The 27,727-nt window shown below is 37.3% G+C and overlaps 1 protein-coding gene across 1 annotated transcript in view; it reads right to left on the reverse strand.

Annotated features, from left to right (window-relative positions):
* LOC111602803 (dynein heavy chain 5, axonemal-like) overlaps positions 1–27,462 on the reverse strand; it is a gene marked incomplete at its 3' end in the record, with an annotated part of 41,145 nt that extends 13,683 nt beyond the window's left edge. Inside the window, exons 1-5 of the mRNA XM_030224323.1 lie at positions 26,351–27,462; positions 25,878–25,981; positions 24,478–25,819; positions 24,253–24,421; positions 23,789–24,194 (exon numbers count right to left, since the gene is read on the reverse strand). Coding sequence (XP_030080183.1) covers positions 23,789–24,194; positions 24,253–24,421; positions 24,478–25,819; positions 25,878–25,981; positions 26,351–27,376 — 3,047 coding nt within the window. The remainder of the gene's footprint in view (positions 1–23,788; positions 24,195–24,252; positions 24,422–24,477; positions 25,820–25,877; positions 25,982–26,350) is intronic.
* Between the last annotated feature and the right edge of the window lie 265 nt (positions 27,463–27,727).

The raw sequence follows: 27,727 nt of genomic DNA on the forward strand, positions 1-27,727 counted from the left end.
ATCGACATGAGCCACTCTTTTGCCCTTTTCTATATTGAATGTCGAATGTAAACGATTGCAAATAAGCCCACCAACGCTGTGCTCTGGGTGTCAGATCTTGTTTATTTCTTGACGTTTTTAGTGAATTGCAATCAGTAAAGACAACAAAGTTCCTACCCAATAAATAATGTCTAAAATGTTTAATAACGTTTACAACAGCTAAAATTTCCAACTCGTATGAGTGGTATCTTGATTCTGCAGGGGAAGTAGTTTTGCTATAGTATTCTACTACATGAGGTTTGCTGTTAATTTTATGTAATAAAATTGCACCATAGCCAAAACAACTTGCATCTGTATGCAATTCAATTTCATAATTTGGGTTAAAGATAACAAGGACTTGTTTATCAGTGAGTATAGATTTGACGTTCTTCTTATTTGCTCATGTTGTTTTCCAACAAAATTGATCTTTTTCTGAAGTTAAGAAATATAAAGGCTTCATCAACTGTGAAAATCCCTTAATAAACTGAAATACGATGCTAACCCAATAAATTGTCTTAGTGATGTAACTGACTGTGGAGGTAGAATAGCAGTTAATGCTTCAATTTTCTTTGGGTTTGGACGAATTTTACCAGCACTAATATCGTAACCCAAAAATTGGACAGATGACTTTAAGAAGGAACACTTTGTAATGTTAAATGAAAATCTAGACAATGACGTACTTGTTTTCTAGATCTCCTAATGCTTGTATAACTCGTATAAATCGTTGAAAGACAGAAGGTGCGTTTCGAAGTCCGAATGGCATAGATAAAAATTCGTACTGTCCATCTGGTGTCACAAACGCGGTATACTCCATAGAATCTGCATGTAAGGGAATTTGATAGTATCCGCTAGCCATATCCTTAAAGTCTATTTATTTGATCTTTTATAAGTGGCAACGGGTATCTATCAGCCACAGTGTTTGAGTTTAATTCTCTATAATCAACACAGAGCCTATCCGAACCATTTTTCTTTTTTACCAATAATATGGTATAGCATAAGGTGAACAGCTGGGTCTAATTATGTTGCACTGCAGTAGTTCGTCAACTTTATTTCGAACTAATTCTCGTTCATATGGACTCAGTCGATATGATCTCCTTTGAACAGTTTTTCTTGAATCGATTAGTCTAATTTTCATTTCACCAATTTTATTTACTTTATTGCATGGAATACCTGTTATAAAAGAATCTGAGTAGTTTGTCAACAGTGACTGCAACTTTATTTTTTCTGTCCGCTCAAGTTCAGTATCAATTTCGGCTGGCTCATTGCCGGTGCATAAATTAACAATTTTAGTAATTACAATCTTAAATTGATTTGATGAAACGACAATATCAAAACCCTGATTTAGTATTTCTCGCCCAATAACTATTTCGCTTTGCATTTGATCGTCTGCTATTACAGAAAACATAATTTCCATACAGTTATTGTCAATTCTTACGTTACTTAATATTTGTGCAGAGCTACATATTCCTCTGTTGCCTATGCCTTTTAACATAACAATATTCGTAAATCGTTTACCAGAAAATTTTTTACTTATCTTCTCTTTCATCAGTGAGCACTCCGCACCAGAATCGAAGGTTATTTCGAAAACTTGTCCTCTATGGTCCGAATATCCCTTAGGAACTGAAACAGTACACTGTTCCACTCGTTTTCCCCGGTTGAATGTTTTGTGCTTGTCAGCTTCCTTCCTTGTACACTGGGTGGATATGTGACCCAACTCTCCGCACTTATGGCAAGTTACACTTGATTTCTCACGATGATGAACTTCTTGCCTGCCATGTCGTTACTTGCCATCTGTAAACGGGTTTCGTTGTCCAGTTTTCCGTAAAAATGACAGACCGAAGGACGGACAGACGGAAGGGCAGATAGACGCGCAGGGCTCAATCGACTTGGCTTGTCGTCCTTAGCAAGAATATATATATGTCGGAATACTATTATTTTCCATTTCGTTAGCGCAGCGAGTTTCGGTCGCACTCGTGTTTTAACAACTACTGACTCGAAACGCACAAATCTTGTGCGTGTCTTCCACCAAACCACACTCGGCGACAGCGACAGAACGCTGTTGTCCCTCTAAAGCGGTACTTCTAAGACTACAAAATGCAAACAACAAATCACAGCTCAAGTAGAAGCTGATGCAATATTTCCATAATGATGAAACACAGCCACTACATTGCTTATGCAAGATGCTGCAAATTTGAAGTTAGGTAGCAGCTAATAATTCAGCACAATTCAATCGCATTTGAATGTATTCGTGCACACGCATAGAAAAAATGCGTGCACGTGGCGCTGCTGACATTTGCTTAATAACTTCTGTTTTATTTAATGAATTTAATGAAATTTCAATATATGCTCTACATATTCTATTGGCTTCGTAATTGATCAAACGTTTTGTTTAATAACTTCTGTTTTACTTAACGGATTTTAATGAAATTTTCAGCATATGCTCTACATATTCGAATTCGAACAAAACTCACTAAATTTAGAGCTGGCAAAACACCCACCCTGATCTGCTATTATGCGGTTTGGTATTCCAAACAAAGATACAGAGGATTGAACAGCCCTTATGCAGCTTTCACTATCTAATTTAAGACTATGACTAAGGTAGACATACTACTACTTGAACGATTACATACTCCTTCTGGTCACTTTTGCCACTAAGTTTTCCAGTTATATCGATGTGGATAGTGTGCCAAGGACTATTGACTTTAGGAATTGGATGCAATTCAGCTTGTATTTTTCCTGAGGTTGATTTGGACATTTTACAGGTGATGCAGTTATCAACAAATTTTCTGACATATTTTGACATATGTTCAAACCAGTAAAAGTCGTAAACTTTATCTAACGTCTTTTCATAACCTAAATGCATTATCGACTCGTGAACTTGGTTTATGTATAAGTGTTTTCGGGAATTTCACAACAATCATAATTTCATCATTATGGAAATATTGCATCAGCTTCTACTTGAGCTGTGATTTGTTGTTTGCATTTTGTAGTCTTAGAAGTACCGCTTTAGAGGGACGACAGCGTTCTGTCGCTGTCACCGAGTGTGGTTCGGTGGAAGACACGCACAAGATTTGTGCGTTTCAAGTCAGTCGTTGTTAAAACACGAGTGCGACCGAAACTCGCTGCGCTAATGAAATGGAAAATAATAGTAATCCGACATATATATATTCTTGCTAAGGACGACAAGCCAAGTCGATTGAGCCCTGCGCGTCTATCTGCCCTTCCGTCTGTCCGCCCTTCGGTCTGTCCGTCCTTTCGTCTGTTCGTCCTTCCGTCTGTTCGTCCTTCCGTCTGTCCATGTGTAAACGCATCTATAAGAACTAGAGACTTCGTGTATAGCATATCAAGTTTGTTTCAAACATAACTATTCGCATTTAATTGTTATCGAATAAAAACATGATTAAAATGCAGAGCTAGAGCCTCTTAAGAGCCTCTTCAGAGCTAGAGCCTCCAAATTTGTATTTAGTTTTATGTATATTTTATGCAATTTTGATTTTTGTTGGATTTTGGATACCGGCACCAAATTCTCCCAAATTTTTAAAATTTAAGTTTAGTTGGAACTATGGCCATTTTGTGAAGGCGTTTGCATCTCAGCCAAGCCAATAGGATATGTAGATCATATGCTGAAAATGTCATTAAAATTCTTTATTTAAAATAGAAGTTATTACACAAAACGTTTGGCCAATTTGCAAAAGCGCATGTCGGAAGATCTCTCTAAAGTTTTGGCATAACAAGTGCCTGCGTTGTAGTGACGAATTTGCTTTTAAACCTGGGCTTTGTTAGGCAAACACTATTTTTAAGAATTTCGACATTTTGTTATTCCTCGAACTTCCACTTTCCATTTGGTTCGGCTGGATATTAAGGTTTTTTTGAGCCTCCATCTATAAGAGCCCTAAACAGCTTGCATTTTCCAGAATAATTTTTAATCCGGATGAGCGCAGTCGCCAGACAGCTGCTGCTGACGTATTGTTATATTTGCATCGTCGTGAAGCAAATAGTTGTGCTTTGGTGCATTGATCGCAAGTCCAATTCTTTTTACAATCTTGAATGCTAGACAAGACATTTATAGCACAGCGTGTTTTTATACACAAACTCCTTAAGCTTTTTAACAGGTTCAGCTCATGTCCATATTTTGAGGCTCGATGTCTGTGTTTTGACTCTTGACTGGTTCAAAGTGGCTCGGCTGAGAACGACAGTGGGCCGTACCTCCAGAGTGTATGCCAAGTGCGTAAGTGTCATGATAATACAATATACAGATTGGTGCGTAAGTGGTGGCATCACAGTTGGTGACTGCCAAAATTTGGCTCATAATTTGCGATGGTCGAGTATTATTTTTTTGTTTTTTTCTTAATTACTTCGAAGTAGAGAACAAATGTCGCTTTAAAAAATAACACAATGGTTAAATTTAGCTGTCTCGTTTTTTAACATACTCCCCATTTCCCCATTCTATTTGTAGGGTATAGAAATAATTCGGTATTGGGAGTGGAAATTCTTAGTTGGGCCCAATTATTTTAGATTTGTTGTCTCGATCCAGCGGCGTGAGCTCGTGCTCCGGATTGCGATCTTATGAAGATTATGGTGGAGGCTTGACTTCGCTCCTTTCACTTACTGGCCTTGTGGCTCAGTAATATAATATCAATAAAAGTAAAAAGTTGCTTTATTGTTAATCAATAAGTGTTTCGTACGAGATTAAACTTAAATCTAGAAGCCAAAGCGGCTAGAAGCTATTTCTTTAAAAAAAATACAACAGTCGGCATGCCGACTAAGCTCAAACGATAATGCTGCTCTTGCAATACAGGCAAGGGATCATGTTACAGACGATGACCGTTGCGATCAGGGCGTTGACCAGCCACATTTAGTTCTCAGCAATATGCGCGCAATCGCAACGGACGATACTTCGGATGCTATGCGAGGCCATTGCTGAATCATTAGTAGCGAATGAGAGGAAACTTCTGTTCAGACTCACCGTCGCTACCGTTTCATGCGTGTGTCGATAGTAGTTGTAGTTTCGCAATAACACGATGTTCTTTTGATAGCATTTTTGTACCTAGACAAAGCACCGTTAAAGCACCGAAATTCACTGCGCTTTTAATAATGGAAAATTACACTCCGTTAATATCAGAAGTGGGATCAGCACCACCTCCTGCATACTCAAAATCAGTGGAGAATTATTTTAAAAATGCAAAACCAAAATCTGCTGGATGGATTTAAATAAATTTAAATTGGTGATCAGTGTAGATTTTAACTTTTGATCTACCATATAGGTAGTTTCTGAGGGCATTGACTACCAGACCCAGTTTAGCTAACTTAGCAAAATCACTTATGAACCTTCTATAGTACTCTGCTAGTCCTAAAAATGCTCTTAAATCCATTAAAGTTCTGGGTTGTGGGTAATTGGCTATTGCTAGTACTTTGTTTGGGTTTGTTTCGATACCTAGTTTGAGTTTGTAAAAACTATGCAAGCGTTAACACGAAATTTTCTTGTGATACTGCAGGTATAGATTCCTCGACGTGGTGTATAACAGCTGACATTATAGCTCCTAGAAGGAAGCAAGCAGAGGGCAGAGGACAGTGCTTTACAGTGCCTATCCCAAATTTCATATTCCGGTATTAAGTGGAATGAATTCAATGAATTATATCTCCGCCGCTATGAAAAAACAGTGAGACGTCATCGGCAATGTCTTTAAATTTGCTAAACCCCCGCCCAACTAACGGCGAGTGCCTTGCAGTTTATGCTAGCCGTTTGACAAAACAAAAACAAAAAATTGTTATTTCAATTATGCGCATTTAGCTAATGTGAATAGTCGCTTACAACGGATTGTTAACCAGAAGTAACATTTCAAAAACATCGAAGTGCCTACCTTGACGATTCTGGACCTAAACCTGACGCTAAGAAGAGTAGAATGTCAACAATAGTGTGACATATCTGTGGTAAACCAGGACATAAAATTGCTGACTGCAGAACTAAAATGCGACAACAGGTCGACGCGACACCTCAGCGAGACAACGCGCCTGGACACTTGCATTATCATGTTAAAAGACAATGTCGTAAATATTTGATCAGTAGATATGGAACCAGTTGACCTAACCAATCTTGATACCGAATTGTGCGAAACTTATATAAACAGGGGAAATGAAAATTCGATTGATTGAACCAACCAAAACTGTACAACGGCGACCCTATAGACAGCGTCCCCTTTTTGCCAGTCCTATTCTGCTTGACAAAAATAAAAATGGTACAGATCTTGATATGGCACCTGGTTATCTCAAGTCCATTCAATTGGCAAAAACGGCATATTGTATAGCTCGTTGTCTTTGCTTCCATTGACGCATGGGCGGTGCTCTTTTGCACTGTCCAAGGACTGAATTTCTCTAGCCTTCTTTAGATGTTGCTCGTAAAGTTGAAGGACTTCTGGACAGAATCGTCGCAATAGAATTTGAGCGTTTAGAACGTCAGCTTCATTACCCGAAAAAGGACTCAACTGAAGACTGTGAACCAATGTTTTGTGCCAGAGCCAACTGGAGCTATGTTACAGCGCGGTGAGATAGACCCAATTTCTTTGGATTCCGGTGCAGAATGTTTATTTATAAAGGAAAAAGCATGCAGTCAGTTAGCTGGTAAGCGTTTTAATAGTATTGTCATGTGATTGACCCAACCAAAACTGTACAACGCAGTCCCTATAGACTCAGCCCTGAAGAAAGAGACATTGATCGAGAAAAGTTAAGTGTGTTATCATTCGACCCAATTGTTTCCCATTCGCCCCGTCCTATGATGCTTGTCAAAAAGAAAAATTATATAGATCGACTTTGCGTCAATTGTATAATTAAATTCTAACAATTGCAGACAGATATCCTCTGCCGCTTATAAGCGACCAGATTGCTACGTTGCGGGGCGCAAATCAATTCACGTGTCTTGATATGCCAAGTGGTTTCCATCAAATTCCAATTCACCCTGATTCAATAGAACACACTGTATTTGTGACTCCGGATGGTCAATACGAATTCCTGACTATGCCTTTCTGACTAAAAATGCGTCATCTGTTTTTCAACGGGCAGTCATGCTAGCCTAGGTTGACCTGACCTATTCATATTTGATTGTCTACATGGACGACATGGTGATCGTATCACCCACAGTCGAGTTAAGGTTGGAAAAGTTAAAAACAGTACCACATATTCTTTCATACGCTGGTTTCATTTTTAATATCAACAAATGTAGCTTTTTAAAAACAGTCGTTCAGGTTCAGTATTTGGAATGAGGTAAGAACAGGAGAAATTCGACCCGCGAAAAATTGCTGCTTTAATATCCTTGCCACCGCCACAAACAGTTTTTGTAGTACGACAGTTTATCGGTCTTGAATCCTCAAGTCATATAGCCGTTATATTCTATACATTTTAAAAACTGTTTTTTGCCAGTTCAAAACACATCGATGTGCAAAATTTCGCCGGAATAAGACGGAATTGGGGTTTCACCAAGGACGTGGCTTTTGAATTTCTGTTGTATTTGGTCTTAGTACAAGTTTTCCAATTTGCAATTTTCAAATCTCTTTGGCCAATTTGGTCATTTTGGGAAGTAGTACTCCTGTAGAATTTATTTAAGGTTTTCTTGAGCATCTCTGTGTGACGTCCATAACTCTCTGTTTGCAGTACCAAAACTTCGTTGATTTTCACCAGATAGACGCAAAAGAGCGCATTAACCCATAAAATTATGAAATTGCGTCGTAAGGGGAATGCTGCTTTCTCCAGAACAATTTGGTTTCAGAAACCGTTCATGGGCTTATCCGTTGTGTGGCCACGTAGAAAGACCATCCGCAGCAAGGTTCTCTTCCTGGCTTATAATGAACCTATGCATTGTATTCATCTATGTATCCCTTCCACCATTTCATCTTTGCATTCGGATTACTGTCCGAACCAGGAAAGGTTAGTGGTTGATGGTCTATGTGAATGTGAATGTCCCTAGCGCAGTACCAGTACCCTAGCTTACCAAGGGCCCAAATTATAGCGAATAGTTCTCTTTCGTTGGTTGGAAAAAATGAAAATCATGGTAATAGGTCTGCCAACTTGCCCAAAGAAGGTAGCTTATATGAATAAGACTTTCAACCAAGGAAAGCGAGTGGAACAGTGCAGCGTTGACGTACCAAAGGGATTCATGAACCATAGGTCAAATTTTTTAAATCACCTTCGATTCTGGAGCCGAATATTCATTGATGAAAGAAAAGCTAAGTCGTCAATTTTCTGTAAAAGATTTAATAATGTTATACTAAAGGGCATGGAAGTAGTACTGTACAAATATTAAGTAGCGTAAAAATTTGACAATTGCATTGAAATTCTGTTTTATATAAGCGATGATCACATGGAAAACAATATTCCCTATCGACATCGATACTGACCTTACGGGCCAGGATAAAATAAAATTACATTCATTGTTGGCAAAGTATTCAAATTCTATTATAAAAGGTATCCCAGATGGTCAATATGAATTTCTATCTATGCCGTTCGGGCTTAAATACGCACCCTCTGTTTAACGTTTAGTAATGCAAGCTCTAGGTAATTTAGCAAATTCGCATGTTATCGTTTATATGGACGACATAATGATAACTGCCTCAACAAAATGTCAAGCGTTGGAAAGATTAAAGATTATTCTAAACACTTTAATAGAGGCTGGGTTTTCATTCAACATCACAGTGTTTCTTTTTAAAAACTTCGATATAATATTTAGCTTGTTTAATATTAGAGCTGGTGAAATTCGTCCAAACCCTCAGAAAATCGTGGTATTGACTGCTCTTCCGCCTTTTTTTATAGTATTGTCATGTTAAAAGGCATAGGTAATGCTGGTATATATAGCACCTTACTAATATTAAGCCAGGTTATTATATAAGAGGCCGCACTTCAAATATTGTTTCAAGTAGTGCAAGATAATCATTTGAAAAGCCAAAATCAGTTTGAAGTAGTAAAAGCCAAAGTCGTCAAACTTTCAAATGGTCAGTTATTAATGTGGTACATGAGTCAATCATGCACCTTGGTTGGCAAAGAACACTTCACAAGTTTGGTTTGAAAAAATTAACAAATGTCCGTAAATTTGTTAACAGTTCTATAACCTGTAGGCCATCAAAGTCGTATTCTGGTAAAGTTCAAGCAGAACTACATCCTATCCCAAAGGTCGGCATTCCTTAAAAATTTAAGTGGTAATAGCGATTTAAAGGAATATATAGTTCAAATTGACGGCTTCACAAATTCCTTTACCTTTACCACACTCTCAAGAGAGTTGTATCAAGGCCATAAAGTCCTCAACTTTCTTATTCGGCGTACCAAGGCGCTATAGCTGACCAGGGTAGATATATTTCGAGCACACAATTTTCAGAATTTCGCCGTTCAAAACAAATCAAACTTCATTTAATTGCGGCTTTTGCAAGTCGTGCTAATGGACTAGTTGAGCGCGTAATAAGCACGATTAAAAATCTATTAACTGCAGTCGAATTAAGCCAAAGACCCTGGTAAGAATCTCTCGGCGAGGTGCAGCATTAAACTGCACAATCTGCATATTTAGATTCACGTGGTACTTCTCTTTTAACTAAATAGCTGTCATTGTGTTTTTGAAAATTTCTCAATTATTTTATACTTTGATTAATGTATATTTTTGGTACTTAATATACTTCTAGTAGATCCGGTATCAACTAAAATTAGAAAAGTATTCCCTCAATTGTTCCTTTAATATAAACTTTTCTTTTCTCCGAGGCTAGATGTAAAAAACTCATCCTATTTACTTTCGTAATTTGGATATTTTTTTTTATTTTTTTATTTATTTTTTTCACCATTTAAATTGTCTACACTCGTTGCTTCTGGTTGTGGTTGCTGATGATATTGATTTTGTCGAATGTTCCTAATTGGTTGTTTATTAAAATTTTGGATTTGTTGTCTGTTATATTTGTGATTATTCTTAACTATTTGGCTATTCTGTTGTCTATTTTGTCTTTGGAAATCATTATTTGCCTTGAGTTTTGTTCTTTAAATTATCTGTTATTGTAATTCGATGAATAATTGTCTTTTTTTATTAATCATTTTTGATTCGAATTTCCAAAATTTAGACCAACGAAATTAGATGTTTGTTTTCCTTCAGTGAAAGTGACGGCATATACTAATTACAGAATCTTATCGGTTGTAACTATAGTATGAATTAAGCTGGTAACCAGTAGTTGATAATTACTCGTTGACTTGTATAAAAATGGCAATGCTGCTTATATATACTATATGACTAATAAGAAAATGTAAAATGCCTCTAAACGTAGAAATTCATGTCAAATATCCATACTAGTGACATATATAAATTTTTCCAAAATAATGGATTTGTATAAATAATCCGAAAATTCAATAAAATTACTAACTAATATTTCATAAAATTACTAACGAAAATAAGATAAGTTTCACATTAAGAAAATGACAATTAAGTCAGTGAATTCATTGTCAACAATATATTTCCCCTTCTGCTAATTATTTTCAAAGAATAGATCCAGCACCCATCGTAAAGTATTTCAGTATTCAACTACAGCCGTTGAGGTTAACACACAGAAGTCATGATATCTGTAAGAACCGTTCGTGATGCTATCGGGGTTTGAATACCCTGACGAACAGACTACTGTCAGTTAGCAATACACAGCATATATGGATGTAACTGTTACTCAAATGCTCAAGATTTATGTGTAACCATTATCCTGATGCAGTTACGAAAAAAGAGGATTAGATATATGGGAATTAGTTCATGCAGATGTATGTGCCTCATCAGGTGATAAGATAACCAACTTGGTTGCGCTTTTGCCAGCACAAGCTCATGGAAGTGACGCCGACGCAAATTATGTACTTCCTTCATATGAAGATTCAATACAAGTTGAAATAAAAAATCCTGAATTTTATTTTTACTTGTGATCAGGTTGATCCCACATTTTAGACTAATCTATTCTTAAGACGAGTTGATGGCGGCAGCGCTGCTGATGACTCTCACGACATTGTCTGCATTCAGCGGCTGGTTGTTGAACTACGCTACTGCAGCGGTTCTTGATCGAAGAGAGAGTTGAGCGCCAAATTTGTTAGGAATTGTAAGCTGCTGAACTTCGGTATCTGCTGAGCGTTGATTTCAATGTGAAGCCGGATAAGGTAAGTCCCTCTGATGAGTTCCGTAGTTTCACGTTGCTAAAGTTGCAGTAAGCCTTAGTACCCAGAACTAGCTTTGGTTACAATTGATATCGCTTAAATTAACAGTTCTTTTTTTAATGCATACGGTAATATTAATAAAGGTTTACAACTATTCGGTATTTCGTACAAATTTTTTTTTAAATTCATTTTGCTTTAGGAAATTATCTCGTTATATTGTGGAAGATAGAAACGTTAGCGAACTCAAGCATTTTCTCTATGGATAATGGAGGTAATTTGGCCCTACTGTTTTCTTTAAGTATTTCTTCTTCCTGTTCCGATGTCTGCTAAAATGTCTTTTACAAGTAATGACGTGAATCTGATTTTATAGGATAGATCTTTTGTATTACTAACATTATATCATCTGATGTTATGATTCTGTTTAAAACTGATGGATTTAACTATTTTTTAAGATGTCCAGAATGTCTTTTTCGTTATAATTTGGTTGTTGAATCGTATGCCTATGGAATGTTGGGAATGGGATATCGTAATTGTAGCTGGTCAAGTCATCTTTCTTGATGAAGATTTGATTTCTGAATGCATTAATCGGGACTTCTACGCTGGGAATTAAATTATCTGCTGAACTTTCCGAACTATGCTGTGTTGACGCGACTAAATTGATCTGGCTAGGTCTTGATAACGTATCTGCGACTAGGTTACTTTTACCCGGTTTGTATAGCAATTCGTAATTGTATTCCTCAAGGTATGCTTTCCATCTTTTTACTCTGGAATTTCCATTCCAGCTGCTAAGCGAATATGTAAGAGATTGGTGATCAGTGTAGATTTTAACTTTTGATCTACCATATAAGTAGTTTCTGAGGGCATTGACTACCAGACCCAGACTATAGTTAACATCTCTTTCTGGTTAGTGGCGTAATTTTCTTCTGCGTTCTAGAGAGAAAGGAAATTGGTCTGTCACCTTGGGATAGTACTGCGCCTATGGCGAAATCGGAGGCATCTGTTGTTAGTTGAAATTCCTTGTTGAAATCAGGGAATTGAAGAATAACTTCATCGCACACTAGTGAATTCTTGATTTTGTTAAAAGCTTCTATTGCCTCTTGATTCATATTAATTATTTTTTTCTTTAAATTGTTTTTGGACACTCGTCCATCTTCCCCTCTTAAAAGGGAGCTAAGGGGTTTAGCTAACTTAGCAAAATCACTTATGAACCTTCTATAGTACTCTGCTAGTCCTAAAAATGCTCTTAAATCCATTAAAGTTCTGGGTTGTGGGTAATTGGCTATTGCTAGTACTTTGTTTGGGTTTGTTTCGATACCTAGTTTGAGTTTGTAAAAACTATGCAAGCGTTAACACGAAATTTTCTTGTGATACTGCAGGTATAGATTCCTCGACGTGGTGTATAACAGCTGACATTATAGCTCCTAGAAGGAAGCAAGCAGAGGGCAGAGGACAGTGCTTTACAGTGCCTATCCCAAATTTCATATTCCGGTATTAAGTGGAATGAATTCAATGAATTATATCTCCGCCGCTATGAAAAAACAGTGAGACGTCATCGGCAATGTCTTTAAATTTGCTAAACCCCCGCCCAACTAACGGCGAGTGCCTTGCAGTTTATGCTAGCCGTTTGGCAAAACAAAAACAAAAAATTGTTATTTCAATTATGCACATTTAGCTAATGTGAATAGTCGCTTACAACGGATTGTTAACCAGAAGTAACATTTCAAAAACATCGAAGTGCCTACCTTGACGATTTTGGACCTAAACCTGACGCTAAGAAGAGTAGAATGTCAACAATAGTGTGACATATCTGTGGTAAACCAGGACATAAAATTGCTGACTGCAGAACTAAAATGCGACAACAGGTCGACGCGACACCTCAGCGAGACAACGCGCCTGGACACTTGCATTATCATGTTAAAAGACAAAGTTGTAAATATTTGATCAGTAGATATGGAACCAGTTGACCTAACCAATCTTGATACCGAATTGTGCGAAACTTATATAAACAGGGGAAATGAAAATTCGATTGATTGAACCAACCAAAACTGTACAACGGCGACCCTATAGACAGCGTCCCCTTTTTGCCAGTCCTATTCTGCTTGACAAAAATAAAAATGGTACAGATCTTGATATGGCACCTGGTTATCTCAAGTCCATTCAATTGGCAAAAACGGCATATTGTATAGCTCGTTGTCTTTGCTTCCATTGACGCATGGGCGGTGCTCTTTTGCACTGTCCAAGGACTGAATTTCTCTAGCCTTCTTTAGATGTTGCTCGTAAAGTTGAAGGACTTCTGGACAGAATCGTCGCAATAGAATTTGAGCGTTTAGAACGTCAGCTTCATTACCCGAAAAAGGACTCAACTGAAGACTGTGAACCAATGTTTTGTGCCAGAGCCAACTGGAGCTATGTTACAGCGCGGTGAGATAGACCCAATTTCTTTGGATTCCGGTGCAGAATGTTTATTTATAAAGGAAAAAGCATGCAGTCAGTTAGCTGGTAAGCGTTTTAATAGCATTGTCATGTGATTGACCCAACCAAAACTGTACAACGCAGTACAACGCTGAAGAAAGAGACATTGATCGAGAAAAGTTAAGTGTGTTATCATTCGACCCAATTGTTTCCCATTCGCCCCGTCCTATGATGCTTGTCAAAAAGAAAAATTATATAGATCGACTTTGCGTCAATTGTATAATTAAATTCTAACAATTGCAGACAGATATCCTCTGCCGCTTATAAGCGACCAGATTGCTACGTTGCGGGGCGCAAATCAATTCACGTGTCTTGATATGCCAAGTGGTTTCCATCAAATTCCAATTCACCCTGATTCAATAGAACACACTGTATTTGTGACTCCGGATGGTCAATACGAATTCCTGACTATGCCTTTCTGACTAAAAATGCGTCATCTGTTTTTCAACGGGCAGTCATGCTAGCCTAGGTTGACCTGACCTATTCATATTTGATTGTCTACATGGACGACATGGTGATCGTATCACCCACAGTCGAGTTAAGGTTGGAAAAGTTAAAAACAGTACCACATATTCTTTCATAGGCTGGTTTCATTTTTAATATCAACAAATGTAGCTTTTTAAAAACAGTCGTTCAGGTTCAGTATTTGGAATGAGGTAAGAACAGGAGAAATTCGACCAAACCCGCGAAAAATTGCTGCTTTAATATCCTTGCCACCGCCACAAACAGTTTTTGTAGTACGACAGTTTATCGGTCTTGAATCCTCAAGTCATATAGCCGTTATATTCTATACATTTTAAAAACTGTTTTTTGCCAGTTCAAAACACATCGATGTGCAAAATTTCGCCGGAATAAGACGGAATTGGGGTTTCACCAAGGACGTGGCTTTTGAATTTCTGTTGTATTTGGTCTTAGTACAAGTTTTCCAATTTGCAATTTTCAAATCTCTTTGGCCAATTTGGTCATTTTGGGAAGTAGTACTCCTGTAGAATTTATTTAAGGTTTTCTTGAGCATCTCTGTGTGACGTCCATAACTCTCTGTTTGCAGTACCAAAACTTCGTTGATTTTCACCAGATAGACGCAAAAGAGCGCATTAACCCATAAAATTATGAAATTGCGTCGTAAGGGGAATGCTGCTTTCTCCAGAACAATTTGGTTTCAGAAACCGTTCATGGGCTTATCCGTTGTGTGGCCACGTAGAAAGACCATCCGCAGCAAGGTTCTCTTCCTGGCTTATAATGAACCTATGCATTGTATTCATCTATGTATCCCTTCCACCATTTCATCTTTGCATTCGGATTACTGTCCGAACCAGGAAAGGTTAGTGGTTGATGGTCTATGTGAATGTGAATGTCCCTAGCGCAGTACCAGTACCCTAGCTTACCAAGGGCCCAAATTATAGCGAATAGTTCTCTTTCGTTGGTTGGAAAAAATGAAAATCATGGTAATAGGTCTGCCAACTTGCCCAAAGAAGGTAGCTTATATGAATAAGACTTTCAACCAAGGAAAGCGAGTGGAACAGTGCAGCGTTGCCGTACCAAAGGGATTCATGAACCATAGGTCAAATTTTTTAAATCACCTTCGATTCTGGAGCCGAATATTCATTGATGAAAGAAAAGCTAAGTCGTCAATTTTCTGTAAAAGATTTAATAATGTTATACTAAAGGGCATGGAAGTAGTACTGTACAAATATTAAGTAGCGTAAAAATTTGACAATTGCATTGAAATTCTGTTTTATATAAGCGATGATCACATGGAAAACAATATTCCCTATCGATATCGATACTGACCTTACGGGCCAGGATAAAATAAAATTACATTCATTGTTGGCAAAGTATTCAAATTCTATTATAAAAGGTATCCCAGATGGTCAATATGAATTTCTATCTATGCCGTTCGGGCTTAAATACGCACCCTCTGTTTAACTTTTAGTAATGCAAGCTCTAGGTGATTTAGCAAATTCGTATGTTATCGTTTATATGGACGACATAATGATAACTGCCTCAACAAAATGTCAAGCGTTGGAAAGATTAAAGATTGTTCTAAACACTTTAATAGAGGCTGGGTTTTCATTCAACATCAGTGTTCCTTTATAAAAACTTCGATATAATATTTAGCTTGTTTAATATTAGAGCTGGTGAAATTCTTCCAAACCCTCAGAAAATCGTGGTATTGACTGCTCTTCCGCCTTTTTTATAGTATTGTCATGTTAAAAGGCACAGGTAATGCTGGTATATATAGCACCTTACTAATATTAAGCCAGGTTATTATATAAGAGGCCGCACCTCAAATATTGTTTCAAGTAGTGCAAGAAGAAGTAAAAGCCAAAGTCGTCAAACTTTCAAATGGTCAGTTATTAATGTGGTACATGAGTCAATCATGCACCTTGGTTGGCAAAGAACACTTCACAAGATTTACCAATTTTATTGGTTTGAAAAAATTAACAAATGTCCGTAAATTTGTTAACAGTTCTTTACCTGTAGGCCATCAAAGTCGTATTCTGGTAAAGTTCAAGCAGAACTACATCCTATCCCAAAGGTCGGCATTCCTTAAAAATTTAAGTGGTAATAGCGATTTAAAGGAATATATAGTTCAAATTGCTGACACACAGCTGACATTATAGCTGCTAGAAGGAAGCAAGCAGAGGGCAGAGGACAGTGCTTTACAGTGCGTATCCCAAGTGTCATATTAAAGTATTAAGTGGAATGAATTCAATGAATTATTTTTCCGCCGCTATGAAAAAACAGTGAGACGTCATCGGCAATGTTTTTAAATTTGCTAAACCCCCGCCCAACTAACGGCGAGTGATTTGCAGTTTATGCTAGCCGTTTGGCAAAACAAAAACAAAAAATTGTACCTTCTATTGTACCCTGCTAGTCCAAAAAATGCACTTAAACCCATTAAAGTTCTAGGTTGTGGGAAATTGGCTATTGCTAGTACTTTGTTTGGGTTTGTTTCGATACCTTGGTCGAAAATAACGAATTCTACCTTTTTTTGTAAAACTCGCACTCGTCCAATTGGCATTTCATGTTGGCATCTTGCAGAGTTTGGAAAATTGTTTGAAGACTTTGTGTGTGATTCCCTATCCTTGCTAAAAATAATGATATCGTCGATGTTTTCGGTATATCGGACGTTTTTAGCGGGATTTGATGAAATCCACTCTTAAGATCGAGGACAGAAAAGAGATTATTGTTTCCGAGTTGGGCTAATACCTCGTTAATCTCGTGGATGGGGTATTTGTCTACTATAGTGGCTTTATTGAGTTTTCTGTAGTCGATTCGAAATTTCCTTTCACCGGATGCATCTAGTTTCTTAGGAACTATCCATACTGGTGAGTTATAAGGTGACCGTGAAGGTCGAATAATGCCATTATCTAGCAGCTCTTGGACTTGACTATTCACTTCATCTTTTACGGACATCGGATATTGGTAGATTTTTGAATATATTGGGGAATCGGTAGAGGTTCTTATTTCTGCTTCAACATTCGTAGCGTGAGTCCGCAAAAAGATTAGGATATTTCAGGATTAATTGGTCGAGGTCCAGTTTTTGTCTGTCGTCTAAATGTTCCGTCCTGGGTATGATTGTCTTAAGTGCTTCGTATTTTTTTTCTTTTATCTGTATCTTTTTTCTACTTTAATTGTTATTACTTTATTTGCTACGTCGATTACTGCTTCTAAATCTTTAAGCCTATCGTTGCCAAGAATGGCATCAAATGATTTTATAGTTGCTAAAGGAAAAAACATGTCATATTCTTCCTGGTTGTTGACTTCTATCATTGCCTGCTCGTATCTTTCAGAATCACATTCTGCTCCCTCAGTGTTAAAGAGTCTTTGTCTTTTCCCGTCTTGGTTAATGGGGAATGCAGGTCTCTTACCGATCTCAAACTGAGGTCTGTTCATATAGTTGACCATCTTAGTTTGCATACTACGGACGACGTCCATTGGTTCTGCTGGCTTGACAGCAGTCAGACGGGCTGGGGCTATTGGTTGGGTCTGAGTGGGTTGTGGCCAATATTGTTGTTGGTGACCAAATTGGTTTGGTGTTCTTTGGAATTGACCGGGCTGCACCTGGTTATAGCTGTGGAATGGTCTGGGTTGTGATACTAGTCTACGAGGCGGAATCGGAGGTGGATTCTGAGGTGGTAAATATGTTGGAAGTATGTAAGTTGGGTTGTTTGTTTAGGTGACCCTTTAATACTAGAGTATGCCTCTAGAATCCTATCTACGCCCTTTTTCCAGGAGCTACACTCAGCTGGATCTCCTGAAAATTCTCTAATTCCTTTTACTATGTCCGGCACGCGGTGTAAGTCAGTAGTGTTGCCTCTAGCGTCGGGATCTATGCTATAGACGGCTGCCTCAGCAGAATCGCTAGCATTACTGTTAACACTCATGTTGCTTAGTTTTGTTGCCAATCTATCGTTGATTATTCGGTCTATATAGTTTTCGATGGAATTTGTTTCACCACTCCTATAGTTTTGATGCATCGTTTGTCTACTTGCTGTTCGTTGCTGCTGTCTCTGGTTGTATTCGTCGTTACTGAGTCTTTTATACGATTCTAGGTTTCGATCATGGTACAGTATGCGGAGGCTGCGATAATTGTTTCTATTTAGAATATGGGAAATGCGTCTTATTGCCCGATTAGGAGATACCCTGATCTCAGACCTATTTGCGTTTATTAATATTTTCCGTAGTTTGTATCGAGTATTCAAAAAAAAAAAAGAAAACAGATAAAAATCGACATTACGGGACAAGGATTCAAACCCGGATTGTTTGCGCAACGCGCAGTAACTCTACCAACTCCGCCACTCCATAATTAAAAATAATAAAATGAAACAAAAAATATTTCATCTCCACCGGTCGCGAACCTTATGACTAGCGGCATACGAGCGCCGCCTCTACCAACGCAACCACTGCACCGCTTATTTGTGCTGTTGCAAATTTGAAGTTAAGTAGCAGCTAATAATTCAGTACAATTCAATCGCAATTTCGATTCTTCGAAAAGAGAAGAATACACGCATTTTAATGTATGTGTTTACACTTATAGGAAAAATGCGTGCGCGTGGCGCTGCTGCTGACATGTGCTTTTGCAAATTGGCCAAACGTTTTGCCTAATAACTTCTGTTTTACTTAACGGATCTTAATGAAATATGATCTACATATGCTATTGGCTTGGTTGAGATGCAAACGCCTTCACATAATGGCCCTAGTTCCAACTAAACTTAAATTTTAAACTAAATACAAAAGTTGGAGGCTTTAGCTCTTAAGACGTCCTTTTATTCGATAACAGTTAAATGTGAGTAGTTATCGATTATTTGAAACAAAGTCGATATGCGCGTGCTATACACGGACCTACAAAAAAAATTTCAAGTCGAAGCTCAAACAAGTTTTTATATCTTTATTATGCTTATATATGCTTTATTCAATTTCAAATAGCCCTGAAGATATTGTGTAATATTCCTAAGATTTATTAATACTGCTTTCAACAGGTACCGATTCCTCCCTCGTTTCATGAATGATATAAATAAATTTCAATCGAAACCAATTTCAGTGGATACCAAATACGGTCGAAATCCCATTTGATTCTAAATTTCAAATGCAAGCGTGATCTAAACAAAACTGAATTTATTACTTTTGAACACCAAAGGAATGTTACCAGATCACTATGCAAGTTATGTAATCTGTCCTGTCCAGGGGTCCTCGTTAGAAGATACCGTTGGCCGTTGGAATACAATTAAGTATTCGATTACTGGCCTTGTGTCTCAGTAATGTAATAATTAATAAGTCAAATGTCATACGGCTAGTTGCCGGAGCTAGTTGCAGCGTAAATGATAACGCGGACACCCGCGACATAGTCAAATATCGAGTTACCGCTGCCAGTCGTTTGTTTCAGCGAAATAGGTCTGTAGCAAATGGCAATGTTTGAAATAAATGCTTATTCAATACTTTAAGGCAATTCTTATGGATTAGCTACCCCCTTGAAGTTTCTGACCGTCCCCGGACACCTTGTAACCGTTGATGATAACTTGAAGCTTGCCATCCTCTTATTCCCAGCCAAGTGATGATGAATCCACTGAAACCGATGCTGAGGAAGACGCTAAACGTAGCCAGGTTCTTGGATGTCTCAGCGGATGCGCGCTCGCTTCTGAAGTTCAGGATGACTTGCAGATTTTAGTTGCTCATCCTGTGGAGTTTTGGTATGCTCAGTAATGGGTCATGCCCGACTGTGTCAATTCGCAAACGTAAGCGTACGTCGTTGTTACACATTCGTTGACTGCTAGGATACCGTTGCATTAGGCAACGATGTCGTCTTGTAGTTGTAGCGCGGCGTGTTGGTGGGATACCGAAAAGATAACGTTCTTGCAGATAAACTTTTTGGACTGAAGGACCTTAATTGTAGACGCTTCGGTAAGACAACTATAGGAATTTCTACGGGGTGTGCATTTAAAATAGTTTTAAAATCATTGGGTTCAAAAATACTTTGGCTTATTATGCCGGCTTTTGCCAGTGTAATTGTAAGAATTAAGTTTGATATCTGATTAATTAATCTTCTATTTCTTGATAATAGTGTTTCATACAAGTGTGGTGTGTCAATTAAGTCATTCTTTATGGCTTTTACTATTTTGTTGATTGTGTCAGCCGTTTGACAATCTGAATAATGGGCACTTTTAAGTCGACTATTGTTCGTGATGGGATTGGTTGCACGACAGCGAACTTACAGAACTTGTCTATGCAAGTGAGGAAGAGCTTTTTGTCAGTAGAGAAAATGTTAATATGCAGCATTTCGCCAGCATAAGACGGTATTAGTGAGGCTCCCAACTGTTGTTTTGGTGGATGCCTGACATATTTAGATTTGGTGCTTGTTTTGCATTTAACTACTAGTTCTTTTGCTAAGCTGTCCATTTACGGAAAATAGTAGTCACGAAGGACTTGTTTTACGTTTTCCTGTGCGGCTCTGTGCGCGAGTTATGTATAACTCTTCTCATTATACATAAACATATTTTAATCGATAAGCATGTTTTTAAGCGATTTGTCATCACTAAGAGATGACATACTTAAGTACATTGAATCATTATGAAAGATTGAGCAACTTAATGAAATTAAAATTCTTAGAAAACAGCAACAGGATAGTCTAGCAACATTATAAGATTGACTGGCAATAAGAAAAACGAATAAAGATTAGTTCAGTTCGGGGACTAGAATGAAGAAGTCCAGCAATGAGAATAAGAGTTTTATAATTAAAAAAAAAAAATCGCGCGGCTGTGCTCTGACGTAATAATATCAATTTGTTCGTTTTTATCAGTGATATCTAAAATAGTTTTTACAGTGCCAACCTTTTGTAGATGGGAACATTGATGTGGCGAATTTTGTTACCGAAGAATATAAATTTTCGTTGTAGCTGGAATTGTGCTTCTTCTAAGACGATTTAGTTTTTGAAGCAATTCAGTGGTTTGTCAGTTGTTTCAACAGAATAGGTTAGTGAGATATCGCTGTGAATTGTTGCAGCGTCTTATGAAGGTTCATCTTGTATGGATTTTAAATTTTGCCTGAAGAGTGTCTGCTACTAAAGTTTATTTCCCTGGTTTGTTCATCAATAATGATTCAGTCGGAGCCAGCGAAGGTAAGGGGAATTCAGTGAATTCCATAAAGATAGTTCTGTAGCTTTCCAAAGTCCGGAAAATAGCTAGTAACTCCCTTTTATTGGTAGCATAGGTAGATTTTCTCTCCTTTAATGTCAGGGTAGGATGTTCCTCAAACTCTCGAAAGTATTGCGGATTTGTGCTTGTTTTTAGAGGCATTTTCTCCCTTGAGTATGTTTGTTAATGGCCTTGCTATTGATGCAAAGGCTTTAATGAATATTCTATAATAGCTTGCCAAGCCTAGGAATGATCGAAAGCTGAATAAGTTTCTGGCTCAGGGAATTGCTGTATGGCGTTTACGTTTTCGGGGTCTATTTTAGCTTCATCTTTGGTCACTACAAAGCATAAAAATTTTACGCTTTCTTTAAAAAGTTTTGTCTTTTCATGGGCGACACGCATGTTGGATGAGCGCAGTCGCCAGCAAGGATCTCGCCCTTTTTTTTTCATTTAGACAGTTGCTGCTGAAGGTCTCTTTATTATTTGCAACTTCGTGAAGCAAATTGTTGTGTGCTTTGGTACATTGATTGCAAGTTCAATTCTTTTTGCAATCTTCAATTCTATTGGTGCCAAGACAATTAAAGCACAACGTGTTTTTATATACAAACCTCCAGCGCTTTTTAACAGGTTCAGGTCTAAATCTCGGACACCTGGTTGTCTCATGTCCAGTCAATTGGCAAAAACTGCGTATTTTGTAACTCGTCTTTGCTTTCATCGACATATGGGTGGCACTCTTTTCCACTGAGTCTATTCAGTTTTACAGTTGCACAATAAACTCCCGCACATTGCCCAAGGACTGAATTTCTCTAGCCTTTACATGTTGCTCGTAAAGTTGTAGGACTTCCGTAGAGAATAGTCGCAACAGAATCTGAGCGAATAGAACGTAAGTTTCATTACCAAATTAGCCTTTTTCTTTGATAATTAAAATACATTTTGTTGCTGTGTCGAAGAACTTGCGGATCTGCCTTCATCATTGTTCTTCAGCAGATCCGTCTACCAAATATATTGCGCGTATTTTCGTAGCGCTTGCATACATTGTATCATCGATATCAAAAGCAAATTTCCCATATTTTGCCTCTAAATCCGAGAGCGGTGCCTGGATTTGTTCCACAGGAAAATCAACTTATCTTTATAGTCAAGAATTTCTTCCTGGCTACTGAGCTCCAGTCTTATTTTAGAGATCGTTTGTCCACAAGATCTACCATCACTTCCATCGAGTTTATTTGGGAAAATATTATTTCCTGCTGCCTGTGCTGTGCCTTGAATGTCTCTGGTTGAATGGATACTGTTTGGTCGGTGTCTATGGCATGGTCGTCAACTTCGACTTTCATCAGAGACTCTTCGTAGTTTTTCCATTATGCAATCACATATTTTCTCCTTAAAATATTGATGATCGACGACGCCGATTGTGATCAGCTTTAGATGATTGGTAGTAAACTCTTCTGCCAATTTTTCAATGAAACACTATCATCGTCATAGACCTCCGGTTGCTTTTTGCCGACAGCATTTTGTTTGTGTTGTTTCATTTGAAAATTTGCTGCCAATCTATCAATGGCTGGTAACGCATCCTTGTTCGTGATGCTCTGCCGGATCTTGTCATAGATCTCTGATTGCTTTTTGAGCAACTCCAGAGTTTTTGCCGACAGCATTTTGATTGTGTTTTTTTTTTCGTGTGATAATTTGAACTTAATTTACCCTTTGGCTTGACCCGTTGGAGGTGTTTTTGTTTTGACCGCCTGGTTGATCGTACTGTACCTCTACTCACAGCTTGAACTGGTAAGCCAAAGAAAAATTATCTTTATTTGTCTAAGCTAGAATTCTTAAACCCATACTCAAGCGTATTTCATGCCTTAAACCTAACATATCTATGCTGAGTATGTAAGGCTCAGCGTTGGTAAGTATAATTTTAGATTCTAAGCATGTAATATGATCTATTCCTATTACACTCCCTGCAAGCGGCATTCTTAGAGTTCTTGAATATGCTGTATGTTCATTCCTGAGCTTGCCGATAATACAAAGAGCAGAATATTTTATGTGGTTTAGTAGAGACAGATTATCTGAAAGTCTAGTCTAGTATATTGACAACGCTCTATTCAATATAAAAGATATAAAATTCCTTTGCGTCCTGTCGTAATTACCATGCGCTGTCTGCTGTTTACATTAGACACTTTTTAAGGATTGACTACAAATTATATGCTGACACCTACAGGCGCATGGCAAACTGAAAATATTTTGTATATCAGTAAAACTACTGTTTCCAAAGTTTTAGATCCACAGTTCCAGAACTGAACGGCTATGTCACAACCGCCCTCTTGACATTCAGCATTTATCGTGGACTAGCAGTCGGCTGCAATTTTATATTTTTATTTAAATGTGCAAATAAATAATTTTTTATGGTAATTTATTGCTTTAAACTGTTGTGGCTTTTAAGTTTTTTAATAGTAAGTCCGGATCGACGGAACAATGAATATAGTATGAGAGTTAATAGTAAATATATATGCTTGGTATAAAAAATTTCTTACCTGAGTATATTTTGTCGTACAAAATCTAAAGATCGTTTAGATCCAGCAACCAAGGCCAAAATGATTTTTGAGTTATAGTAGGAAAACAGATCCATACAGTCATTACGTAAATGGTGAAGTTCATACCGTATATTCTCATAATTTCTAAATTGTAAAGTCCTTAGTACATCGTCAGGTGCTAAGTAAATTGTTCGGTATATTTTGTGAAATTGAATAAAATCCCATTTATCAATAGGTAAAAACCCCTCCGTACGCCAATTACTATCATTTAATTTTTCAGCTGGTAGCTGGAATACACGTCGACCCTTCGAATCTGACTGCTCAAAGTCCAGTAAATCGATAAACATATTTATAATGTCAATAACAGCACGTTCCATACAGATTGACTTCTTCTCAAGTACACGTTCTTAAAGTTTTCATAATAGTTTATTAAATGGAATTGTGTTTTTCAAGATAATACTCACCAATTTTTGCTCGCAGCTTATTACTCTCCTCAACAAATTGATAGGATGAAACGGGTTCATCAGGAACATAAATATATAAGAATTCTGATATATTATATATTTCTTGCATGACTCGAAGTTCCTCAATGTCCAAAATCAAACCAAAAAATATTTCTACCTCTTGAATTTTCTGTAAGTTTTAAACATCTTTTAAATAGGAAATAACATATTGAGTATCATGCTTACCATACACACTTTTTCTACATAATCTTCCAAATTTTTCGATATCCATGTTACCGACGACAGCGAAGGCTTAAGCATTACCGATATTTCTTGTAACCGAAACCGCATTATATTAATAAATACTGGAGTTAGTGATGATCGCAATCGATCTAACCGTTGCAACGTTAGTTTTAAAGTATTAAATGGATGAAAGATACGATCCTTGCAATAAGCCACAGTTGAAGCCATATTTGGCACTTCCAAATGCAGTTTCCACATCCATTCGGTTTCAGATATAAGTTGCAAAATCGAGCGATCCAAATTTATAGTATATAGAGCTTCGTCTTTATTAATAGTTAAAATTGGGGCATTAAGAGCACATCGAACTTCCTCAACGTAATCAAACCAAGCTTTATGATAAGCCATTTCATAATGACAAACAATACCATTCATGTAGTTATAGTAGCGAACTGTACGCTGAGCTTTTTTATGGGCAAGAACACAATGTCGTAACTTTAAAGCTTGCATTGGTAAATCAATTTTTTTAAAAATCGAACGAATCCAGACTATTCTACCAGCTACAGGAGGTAAATTCCGAGGTATAAAGGGATTACCGCGTTCCTCATTATACACATCCTTGAGCAAGAGCATTTCCTTTTCTAACATTTCAGCAACCTTGAAATATCTTCGATCCAAGCACAAGCATTCTAAGTGCAGTGCCTCAAATCGTTTTAGTATTAGCATCATTGATTCGGCTGTTGGACATTCAGCTGTGAGCAATTTCACAAATTGCTGCATACCAACCTCAGCCACTTCAACTTCTTTAACAAATTTTTCAAAATCTGTATCAAATGTTTCTATGCGATAATTTAAGGGATCATACAATTTACTACTTATAGTTATACGAGCAGCTTTTATCATTGTATTAAATTTTTCCATTCCACTTATTAATATACGATCCAAAATTGAGTATATTATTTCTGTATTTGCAATACATTTAATCTTTTCCAGCCGATGTAGAAATTTCTCCAGACATGTAAATATATAAACTGAAGATACAGTCCATGGCCTTTCATTACTATTTTTCATTTCCTCTACGGTGTTAATATAAATGTTTTTGAAGTGATCCATAACATCTCTACATTTTTCAATTTTTTCAATAATCTCCACTGATGATATCTCCCAAAGGCTTCGATGTTCATTATCAGTTATAAAATTTTTGCTGGTAATTGTAAGCTGATTAGATATTTTGACCATAAGTCCAGTCAAATTTACGGAAGTATTAAAATAATGTGCTGTCTTGCAAACATTGCGAATTGCAACCATTAGCCCAGGTAAGCTACTTATAATTTCATCTGGTGATGATCTGCAGAAAAGATTGTTTTAGTTTCCAATTTAAAAAATATTTATTACAAATATTTTACCTGTATAGCGGGTCCCAAAACTTTTGTAATGATGAAATAAAACGAACATTATCCTTTGCTTCGTTTAACGCTAAAGTAACCTGGTTATCGATTTTATCCCACCGCTAAAAAGAGTATAATGCATAAAAATAAAAAATACTAAAGTTGAATGTGAGAGTTCACTGTTGGATAAAGATGAGAAATTGCTACAGCTAGGACAAAAACTGTGTGTGAAAGAGGTTAATCACATGCAAATTATACAACTCTCATTCTGAAAATAAAACTTATTTCCAAGTGACAACAGTGGCCGACGTGCACAACATCATAGGAGAAATATTAAGAATTTATAATATTGGTATATACGAGATTATACTCCCAATCAAAATTTTCTTGTTTTTCGTTATTTTCACGTAGAGAGACGGACTGACAGACAGATGGGCAGAAATTTAGTTTATGAGCGAGTGTAGTTCGGAATATTTAATAAATATACGTACGTTAAGAAGTTTTGAAGATCGTGACAATGTTAGGCAATCCTTGTGATTATTAAATGCACGCGATGTTACAAATTCCGTAATAGAAGTTAACTTAGCTAACATTTGGCGCCAGTTTACTAACATGTGTAACGGTCCTACGTCGGGAGGATCTCGTTGTATCTGCTTTCCTTCAACAAGTATACCTTGTATTTGCCGCAACCACTTCTCGAAGTATCGTTCTACTAGTCTCACACGACTAACAATTTTTGAGCTAGCTTCTATTTGCCATCTTACTAGCAAAAACCCCTTAAAGAGGTCATGTGAAACGTCGAAATTAACACGAGATGATACTATGGCATCCGAGGACTTCAGAAACGTATTGTACATATTTAAAATATGGAAAAACTTTTGTAATTGTTCCTTTTCGGCAAGCCCAAAATCAGTAACTGCTTCAATTGATGGCTTAAGCACTTGCTCCACAAAAGTCTTGACAACATTCAAGCATGAATCAGGGCCTTCTGCATTGATCATAAACATAGCCACATCATCGCTTACGGACCGGTTTTCTATTGCCTTGTCGTTTTGTTGTCGGTATACTACCATCCATTTACCAATCAATCTTACTGTACCAGCGCATAAGCAAATAGCTCGATGTACTTCTGTATGTCGCAGTTTATCTTGATAGCGCCCAGAATCAACGGGATAGCCTACCATAGGAGCATTACTCAACATCACAGCCATTGGACCTTTCGCTTCGAATAGTCCATTAAGATTATCTACATAAAGATTTTCATCAACTATGCCCGTAACAACTTCTTCAGTATCTAATCCAATCATGTCTGCACAAATCTCTAGTACATATCTCTGATTGGCACCAAGACTCGATAATCTTTGTTGGCGTAATTCACGGAGCATTTGAAATCGTTTGCGCTGCTGCTCTTCACTTTCTTGATCACTAATGCTAGGTCGTCGAGCTGCCCTCTTAAGAATTGTCCTTGATACCCCGAAAAGCTTACGAAGGCGTTTTACGTTGCGTTCTGGATCCATAACTTTTCAAAATTGTCTACGCTTTTTGAAAATATTTCGTTAATGTATAGGTATGAATATTTTAAATATAATTTAGAGTTGAAAGGGAAAATATGACGTTGACAATGATTACTCTGACCTAGTTGTCATTTACTTTATGAGAGAAATCTTATTTTATATTTGCCATTATTTTCATGGAGTTTTTGTATTATTTATACGAACCCTTTATTTTGGATATATCAGAAGCATGACTATTTGACATGAATGTTTACGAATAGGCCTCTGAACTTAATTTCTTAGATATAAAGTATAAGAGAGCAGCGTTTACGTTTTTACACATCTAACTTCAAACGCTGTTTTTATATAAATGAA

This window comes from Drosophila hydei, unplaced genomic scaffold (assembly GCF_003285905.1).
Source record: "Drosophila hydei strain 15085-1641.00,03,60 unplaced genomic scaffold, DhydRS2 tig00000553-arrow-arrow-pilon, whole genome shotgun sequence".
Taxonomy (NCBI): domain Eukaryota; kingdom Metazoa; phylum Arthropoda; class Insecta; order Diptera; family Drosophilidae; genus Drosophila; species Drosophila hydei.